Below are 8772 nucleotides of genomic sequence, written 5' to 3'. Positions count from 1 at the left end.
TTATGCTAATCTAAGTGGAGGCTAAGCTATTGCTCATAGTGAAGTGCAGTTTTACCGGTACCTTTGCCCTGGTGACACAGAACTGAGTGGGTTGGAGCCGGGTCCGATACCCTTGGGACAGTGGAACACACCCTGCATGACAGTGGCTGCCTGTGCCAACGCCACCAAGCCGTTCCTGAATGTCACTATGGTCGAACCCACATATTGGACCAGTCAGGGCCAGACGACACACAGCACACATCAAATGGTTTGTGTTCCAGAAAATTCCACAAAGTCCACTTCATCCGATATCAGTGTTTCTATCCCACACCAGTGTTTCTTAAATATTCAGCTTTAGCCTTATTAACATTTTGGACATTGACTAAACAGTGCAGTCATCCTGGACGCTATACATTGTGTATGCCATCACAGTGGTCTTAGGATGGAACCTTGGAGGACTCCTCACTTGTCAAAGACAAGTTAACCAGAAGCATCTTAGAACTCCTCCATGTTGGTTCAGCGACATTCTTATGAAAGCTGTGACTGGCGCCGATCCGAAACGCCCTCTGCACTTTTGCAACACAAAACACAGGCGGGTTTGTTCTGGTCCGTTCAAGTTGGGACAAGACTTTGTGTTCATCCGTGTGGGTGTGTTTGTGCCGCATTGTGTTCACACTTCACAATCAGGAAAAATGTGCTGACTCGGCTCAGTGTGATGGAAGCAACGTTAATGTGAGGCGACATAGCTTTCTTCTTCCGTCTGCACACTGTAATACGTGTAATGAACACAGACCAACTTGAGGATAACACTAACACACCCTCAGGGAAAGTGTGTGCGTGCGTGTGTGTGTGTGTGTGTGTGTGTGTACTACACGCCAGACGAGCACATTATAAGGTAATGAAGCTAATGCGAAATAAAAAATATTAACAAGTCACACCTTTATTTTTTTAACAGTGAAAACAAACTTTGTTCTCCAGAAATGAAAAGGAGGACAGAAAAGGCGTGTCTATGCTGACACATGGGGTGGGGGTGGGGTCGAGGCCACACCCTCCTGACACCCAACCTTATATAAGAGATGTGCTTCAGTGAGACGTGAAGCTCAACGCAAAGACTTCCTCTGTGACAACTTCCTCACTCGTCAACAGGTAACACGCTTATGTAACACTTTTTAAACATGAGCGTTGTAAGATTGTTCTCTTTGTTGAACTTCCTGCCGCACAATCTTGAAGACGGCGTATGTGCTGAAGGCACAGAACAAAGTTATTCTTTTCTATTTCATTGAGGAGTTTGATGTCAGGAATTGAAGTTTCAATCCAAACCCAGAAGTGACGGACCATCCCATAATAATCTTGGTAATAATAGCACAGGAACTAGTCAGGTGAGGTGGGACACACCCCGGGCGAGCCGTGACTTTAACCAGACAAGCAGCAGATCTTGTCTTTTGTTCTTTTGTCTTCTCGAATAAATAAGTAGATCACATTTAAGTCATTGTATTTAGGTTATCTCAAGTTACTTCACACATGTTTCAGGTCTTTAATCTCCTCATAAATAACTAACTAAACGAACTCACATGAGATCTTGGCAACAGAGGCAGGAAAAATACTCCCGTTCGGGCACCTGACTCAGGTGAGCTGTTTGATTGTGTTGTCACGTCAGGTCTAGAAGAGAATGGCGACCCACAAAGAGTTTGAGGTGGCAGGGAAGAAGCCTGGCCTTCAGGTGTGGCGTGTGGAGAAGATGGACTTGAAAGCGGTCCCGACTGAACTCCACGGAAACTTCTACACTGGAGACTCCTACATTGTCCTCTTCACCACCACGGGGATGGCTTACAACATTCACAGCTGGATCGGTACCTGTGATGCCTGGCCGTGCACGGATCAGAACCACAAGTCTGTGTGTTGACAGCCATGGTGTGTCTGTGCAGGCGCGGAGACGTCTCAGGATGAGCAAGGGGCCGCTGCCATTTTTATGACCCAGCTCGATGACTACCTGCAATGCGCCGCCATACAGTTCACAGAGTTCCAGGACCACGAGTCTGTTAACTTCATGGGTTACTTCAAGAAAGGCATAAAGTACCAGGTGACCTGTTAGCTTGGCTGCATGCTCTGTCCAAATATCATTACTACATTATTCATCTGTTATTAGTCTTATTACTATTATCTAATATATGCCAACATGGTTTGAGCTTCCTACGAGAACATGCTTCTCTCTCTCAGAAAGGAGGCGTGGCATCGGGCTTTAATCACATCATTACAAACGAAACCAAAATCCAGCGCGTGCTGAAGGTCAAAGGTCGACATCAGATCCGAGCCACAGAGGTGGACCTGTCGTGGCAGAGCTTCAATACAGGAGACTGCTTCATCATCGACTTGGGAAAGGTGAGCCTATGAGGCACCTGTATCTGTGCTGATCCTTGGGCTGACCCTGACGGCATGATTGACAGGACATCTTCTCATGGGCGGGAAGCGAGTGCAACCGCTACGAGCGCCTGAAAGCCACACAGGTGGCCTGCGACATTCGTGACAACGAGCGGAGAGGGCGAGCGACGATGCACCTTATCGATCAGGGCTCTGAGCCGGACACTGTCATAAAGGTGACCTGACCTCATCATGTGATCAGTTGATACTGCCATTAACTTTTGGCATTGTAGTAAAAGACACAATAGAATACTTGATTATTAGGATGACTTTTTCAGATTTCGGTCTTTGTCATATTGTTTAGTTCTCCCTTCCAACTTAATGGCGGTGTTCTGACAATCATGTCAACATTCTCAGGTGCTTGGACCGCTGCCCGAACTGCCGCCGGGAAGTTGTGACAAACCCGTGCTCGTACACAGCCCCGCTACGCTGTACATGGTACAAACATGTCAAGATGCTTTAACTGAACAAGAACATCTCGGCCATGGAGACTTTTCTCCACAGGTCTCCAACGGCAGCAACAAAGAGATGAAGATAACGCAGGTGGCCGCCCAGAGTCCCTTCAAACAATCGCTGCTCTCCGAGAAGGAATGCTACATCCTGGACAATGGCAAAGACAACAAGATTTTTATCTGGAAAGGTATTCAGCAAGTTAGCTAGCATGAGACCCTGGCTATGTTGACACTCCAGGTCAATTCTAATTTTCTTGGCTTATATGTGACTTGTGTCTGATTTTTTCAAATGCGACTCATTCGTAAGTGGATATGAATCCGATATGTATGCGATGCGACGCAGTATCATACTATATCCGACCTATATGTGGCCAGAAAATACACACCGACAACTCCACTGGGGGGAAAAAAGGGCTCCTGACAAACTTGAAGGCCGCATCAAGTCCAGACACCAAGTAGAGACTACATTGATTTGATTTTATAACAATAATTTAAAAAAACACTAACGGCCTGTATAGACTAAACTACGTACACTTTGACAAAGGAATGCAATGAATAATAAATCACTCAAAAACACACCAAGCAATGTAAACAAAAGTGGCCCAGTGGTTAGCATGTTGGCCACACAGCCGGGGGATCAGGAAGACCTGGTTTAGAATCTCCATTTAGGCTGTGTGGAGTTTGCATGTTCTCCCCGTTCTCATGCGTGGGTTTTCTCCGGGTACTCCGGTTTCCTCCCACATTGCAAAAACCTGCTAGGTTAATTGGCGACGCCAAATTGTCCATAGATATGAATGTGAGTGTTTTTGTATATACGTATGTGCCCTGTGATTGGCTGGTGACCAGTCCAGGGTGTACCCCGCCTCTCGCCCAAAGTCAGCTGGGATAGGCTGCCATCTCAGCCTATCCTATAGCATACCCCCTGCAACCCTAATGAGGATAAGCGCCATAGACATGGATGGATTATTATTTATGTATGTAATGGCACACTCGATGCGGCTCACTGTATATACCTTAGCTCAATAAGCTGGTTGGGAAACACTGATCTACTGTATAGGTGATCTATAGGTTCTCCTTGATGAGCAAAAATGTTACCATGTCAGAAGCTCATGTGTCCTAAACCAGAACATGTTGGACTTACTGCTCTCTGCTAACAAGTTAGCTTGCTATCTTTGATTCCTGGGTCCACCATGTGTCACCATGCAGGAAGTGATTCCAGCAAGGATGAACGCTCCCACAGTCTTGAAACGGCCAATAAGTTCATCAAAGACAAGAAATACTCTCCACACTGTCAGGTATTCTTCTCAATCAACTGTAAATCTTATTTTCATGCTCAGCAATGTCCTCATTCCTTCCGGGGTTCTGACACGCGTAGATCCAAATTGTGCCTCAAGCGGCTGAGACAACCCTTTTCAAGGAGTACTTTGAGAACTGGATGGACAAGGATGAGACCACTGGGCCGGGCAAGACATACACCATCGGGAGGATCGCCGTCGTCGAACAGATTCCCTTTGACGCCTCCAGCCTCCACAAAAACACTATGATGGCCGCCCAGCACGGCATGGTGGACGACGGCTCGGGCAAAGTCCAGGTCTGTAGGCACACCACCCTGCTGCCCCCTCTTCTCTGATGCTCTTCAAAGTTGTGCTGGTGTCTTCTTTCCAGATCTGGCGTGTGGAAGGAGGAGACAAGGTGGCGGTGGACCCCTCCACTCATGGAGAGTTCTTTGGAGGTGACTGCTACCTAGTGCTCTACTCCTACAAAGTGGATGGCAGAGAAAAGCACATCATCTACATCTGGTCAGTGAAAAAAGCTAGAAGCTAGAAGACAACAAGCACCAAAATATTTGACTGACAGTGGACCACTGCTCCCTTCAGGCAAGGAAACAAGTGCTCCAAGGACGAGCTGGGTGCCTCCGCCATTTTGGCTGTCAAACTGGATGATTCCATGGGAGGCGTTGCAACTCAAGTAACTTTGTTTTGTCAACAAAGCTCTGATTAGCTAGCTTGATGCTAAGCCGCCTACTATGTGGTGTTGTTGGTTCTGCTCAGGTCCGTGTCACTCAGGGCCAAGAACCTCCTCATCTGCTGAGCATGTTTAAAGGCAAACCCCTGGTAGTCCACCTGGGTGGGACGTCCCGCAAGGGTGGTGACAAGGTGGCAGGCGCCAAGCGACTGTTTCATATCCGCCAGAGCCGCACCAAAGCCACACGGGCCGTGGAGGTGGGCTTGCGTCAAGACACTGACAAAGATATCTGAAATAGAAGCTGACCACGCTGCTCTTTGGTCTCATGTCTTAGGTGGCACCAGACGCTTCGTCTCTGAACTCCAACGACATTTTTGTGCTCAAGTCCCCGAGCGGAAACTTCCTGTGGAAGGGCCGCGGAGCAACAGCAGAGGAGATGGTAGCCGCTAAACACGTGGCGGGCATGCTTGGCGGCACCCCCACTGAGGTGGCAGAGACCAAGGAGCCCCGTGAGTGCTGACACCCAGGTCTGATCCCACTGCGCTGACCGGCTAAATACTTCCTGTTTTCTGCTCGCCACCAGCAAGCTTCTGGGAGGTGCTGGGTGGAAAGAAGAGCTACCAGACCTCACTTGTCCTGCGGACCGCAGTCTTGCAGAGTCCCCGACTCTTTGGATGCTCCAACGCCACTGGAAGACTGATTGTGAGATGGTGTTGTGTGAGACAAAGACGTCTTTGTGTACTTTTATGACAAGTGTCTCGTCTTCAGGTGGAGGAAGTCCCTGGAGACTTGGACCAGTTAGACTTGGAGACCGATGACATCATGATTCTGGACACTCATGATCAGGTGTGTCCTCTTCACCCTTTTTGTCTTCATGTGAGCAGTGACTAACGTTTGTCTTTCCGATTAGATCTTCATTTGGATCGGACAGGACGCCAACAAGACAGAGAAGAGTGGATGCATGCGTATTGGTAAGACAGACCAGACCAGACCAGGACTAGATGTGGAAAGAACCTCATGCAAACCTCTGTTAATATTTCAGCCGAGGACTATGTGAACTCTGACCCCTCCGGTCGCCGTGGTACCCCCATCTGCATCATCAAACATGGCGAGGAGCCCCCCTCCTTCACTGGCTGGTTCCTGGCCTGGGACCCCACCTTGTGGGACAAAGACCTCCTGGCCAGCTTGCAAGTTGCACATTAGCGTTCAAACACTCCTGCCTGTCATGTCGCTTAGTCAGCTTCCATCACTGCAAGAAGAAAGCACAGCTAGCCGGTCCACATCTGTCACAGTCATATGGATGTGGATTCAATAGACCTAACTGACTTCATGACTTCATGTCCTAGAGCAGTGTTGTTCAAAGTGTAGCTCTGGGGCCATTTGGGGCCTCAGCACATTGTAACAATACAAAAACAACAGCAGAAATGTAAAAAGGTGGAATGTAAGGAGAAAAATGGTGATGCTAACAACACAAAGCTGACATGCAGGCTGTTGTTTCTTTAACTTCTTAGCATATTGAGATGGTTTTGGCATGGTTTCAGAGGGTCATGTGATCGTCACACGTTTACCCTGTCCTATCTTTGCTTGTGTTTAGTGGAACTTTCCCTTTTCTACTGATTGCAAACATACTTTTTAATAAAGGTCAGCTTTGGAGTGGCAGTGGCTTTGTTTTATTGTCTTGTGTACATGCTGACGTCCTGCATCAGCAGCGCTCTGCTGACTTGCATTTGTGAGGATTAAGCAGCAGGAATTAAAGGAAAGCACCTGCTGCACTCTGGACACTCTCACGTCTTCATCGTCAGCTCCACACAACGCCATGACCCAAAAGGTGGTCCTCATCACCGGATGCTCCTCAGGCATCGGCCTCTCTCTGGCCACACGCATCGCCAAGGACGAGAAGAAGAGGTTCATGGGTAAAACACACCTGCACTTTTTGTGTGTGCGATGAGGATGCTGTAGAAAAGCAGTCATGGTCATATTTGACAAATAGAGGTCAGCGGTCACATGGTAGGAACAAAAAGAAGGGTGTTTTAGGGTTGTCCAACTTGCAACCTGGAGGCCATGTGTGGCCCATGCTTTGTTTTTTTATTGGCTCACAGCACATTGTAAAAGTAAGGACTAAAATAATAACACAAAGTACTAAAGTAATTACTTCCTGTTTTCCCTACGCTTGTCCTGTTTGTATTGTTAAAGGTGGGTGTATCTTTGGTGCAGACATGATTAGAGTTGTGCCAAACAACAGGGTTTGGTGATGCATTAGACAGCAAATACCAATTAATATATTTAATAATTGACAGTTTTCTTTTAAACTGTTGGCTGTTATTGGTTAAGGTCAGTGCTAACATACAGTAGCGAGCTGGTGAGTTAAAATTACAGATGCAATTGCAGACTTTTTTAAGCATGGGCGGGTACCTCCCATTATTTTTGGACAGACACGCCCACATTGAGCAGATTACGTGTTCAAATAACATATGTTTAATGGCTGCAGTCTACGCCACCATGAGGAATCTGAGCAAGGGCGAGGCGCTGGTGGAGGCGGCTGGTCGCACGCTTGGCCGCACTCTGGAGATCAAGCAGCTGGATGTGTGCGATGAGACCTCCATCAAAAACTGCGTGGACAGCCTGCCAGAGCGCAGGGTGGATATCCTCAGTGAGTTCCCACACCCACCATGTCCACCATGTCTCCTGTCCAACTTTGCTTGACTTTCTGTTTCAGTCAGTAATGCCGGCATGGGCCTGATTGGACCCATCGAATGCCAGTCTATCGACGAGATGAAGACCGTCATGGACACCAACTTCTTTGGACTGGTTAGGCTGCTGAAGGAGATCCTTCCTGACATGAAGCGACGCAAGAGAGGTCACATCGTGGTCATTAGCAGCGTCATGGGGATCCAAGGTGAGGCCCGGTTGAGAACATGTTCTTCTTGAGAACCTTTTCTTCTGAGATTCTTAATGACAACATGTTACCAAAAACAGATTCTTCATGAGAACTTTTTTTTTTTTAACTTGTACTTCTTGAGAACCTGTGCTTCCTGGAAACATGTTCTTTCTTCTGTGTGCCTTTCAGGGATCCTCTTCAATGACGTTTATGCTGCATCCAAGTTTGCTGTGGAGGGGTTCTGTGAGAGTTTGGCCGTGCAAGCGCTGAGATTTAAGCTCAAGTAAGCTTCTGTCCGAGAAGCTCTGCTCCCCTTTAACACAGTAGACTGACGAGACCACGTCCAGAATACATCACACTTCACCGCCACATGTTTTTCCATCCTCAGCATCAGTCTAATCGAGCCTGGTCCCGTCATCACAGAATTTGAGCGGAAAGTGTACGAAGAAGGTCTGAAGACAGACCTCAGCAACGCAGACCAAGTGACGGCCGACATGTTCACCAACATCTACCTGAAGAACTACAAACAAATATTTGAAACGCTCGGGCAGACGGCGGAAGACGTGGCCGAGGTAGTGTCCTCCTCTTGCTCCCCATTCTCCTCTTCCTCTTATCTGCAGCCCTTTTTCTCCTGCAGCACACGCATAAGATCATCACCATGGACAACCCGCCTTTCCGCCACCAGACCAACACACTTTACACCCCGATGACCACACTCAAGTATGCAGACCCCAGCGGTGACTTGCCCATCGACACCTTCTACAAGATGGTGTTTGAACACGACAAGGTCTTCAACGCCAGCCTCAACTTCCTGAAACTGCTACGCTGGAGAAGCAGGAAGAGCTTCACCACCGACAAGAGCAACTGAGCACCTCTATATGAATTGGATGAATCATCTCCGCCATCAAAAATGTTTATGACATTGTGTACCAAAGAAAGTGACGATTGAGTGCTCTGCATCATATGTAAATCATCATTTGCAGTAGTTGACTAGTAAATAAGACAATTAATCACTTATGTTTTCTGATTAATTATGTGTCATTCACGTGTATAGTTATTAATCACATAGGGGCATTAGTG

The 8772-nt window shown here is 47.6% G+C and overlaps 2 protein-coding genes across 2 annotated transcripts; both read left to right on the top strand.

The window, feature by feature from the left end:
- The first annotated feature begins 95 nt into the window (after window positions 1-95).
- Window positions 96-6473, top strand: scinla (scinderin like a). The gene is made up of 18 exons (XM_058072172.1): window positions 96-247; window positions 958-1125; window positions 1637-1829; window positions 1905-2059; window positions 2197-2358; window positions 2424-2573; window positions 2755-2835; window positions 2902-3037; window positions 4056-4144; window positions 4225-4440; window positions 4515-4648; window positions 4727-4817; window positions 4901-5071; window positions 5149-5323; window positions 5398-5516; window positions 5583-5660; window positions 5725-5785; window positions 5857-6473. Exons 3-18 carry the CDS (start codon window positions 1649-1651, stop codon window positions 6015-6017), a joined length of 2160 nt encoding a protein of 719 aa, XP_057928155.1. The 5' UTR covers window positions 96-247; window positions 958-1125; window positions 1637-1648; the 3' UTR covers window positions 6018-6473.
- Window positions 6474-6577: 104 nt separating this feature from the next.
- On the top strand, window positions 6578-8720 carry zgc:109982 (uncharacterized protein LOC553564 homolog). Its single transcript, XM_058072174.1, has 6 exons — window positions 6578-6727; window positions 7303-7464; window positions 7531-7710; window positions 7882-7975; window positions 8081-8264; window positions 8330-8720. Exons 1-6 carry the CDS (start codon window positions 6631-6633, stop codon window positions 8558-8560), a joined length of 948 nt encoding a protein of 315 aa, XP_057928157.1. The 5' UTR covers window positions 6578-6630; the 3' UTR covers window positions 8561-8720.
- The last annotated feature ends 52 nt before the right edge of the window (window positions 8721-8772 follow it).

Source organism: Doryrhamphus excisus, chromosome 5 (genome assembly GCF_030265055.1).
Source record: "Doryrhamphus excisus isolate RoL2022-K1 chromosome 5, RoL_Dexc_1.0, whole genome shotgun sequence".
Taxonomy (NCBI): domain Eukaryota; kingdom Metazoa; phylum Chordata; class Actinopteri; order Syngnathiformes; family Syngnathidae; genus Doryrhamphus; species Doryrhamphus excisus.
The sequence above is the reverse complement of the archived record's forward strand: the minus strand, read 5'-3'. Positions and strand labels throughout refer to the sequence as shown.

What these genes read in the sequence shown, in the direction of transcription:
- zgc:109982 (XM_058072174.1), top strand. Translation starts at nt 6,631, where the DNA reads ATGACCCAAAAGGTGGTCCTCATCACCGGATGCTCCTCAGGCATCGGC. An exon ending in GCGCAGGGTGGATATCCTCA is followed by an intron (nt 7,465 to 7,530) that starts GTGAGTTCCCAC and finishes TTTCTGTTTCAG; the next exon opens with TCAGTAATGCCGGCATGGGC. An exon ending in CAGCGTCATGGGGATCCAAG is followed by an intron (nt 7,711 to 7,881) that starts GTGAGGCCCGGT and finishes TGTGCCTTTCAG; the next exon opens with GGATCCTCTTCAATGACGTT.
- scinla (XM_058072172.1), top strand. Translation starts at nt 1,649, where the DNA reads ATGGCGACCCACAAAGAGTTTGAGGTGGCAGGGAAGAAGCCTGGCCTT. An exon ending in AGCCGGACACTGTCATAAAG is followed by an intron (nt 2,574 to 2,754) that starts GTGACCTGACCT and finishes CAACATTCTCAG; the next exon opens with GTGCTTGGACCGCTGCCCGA. An exon ending in TTCTGGACACTCATGATCAG is followed by an intron (nt 5,661 to 5,724) that starts GTGTGTCCTCTT and finishes CTTTCCGATTAG; the next exon opens with ATCTTCATTTGGATCGGACA.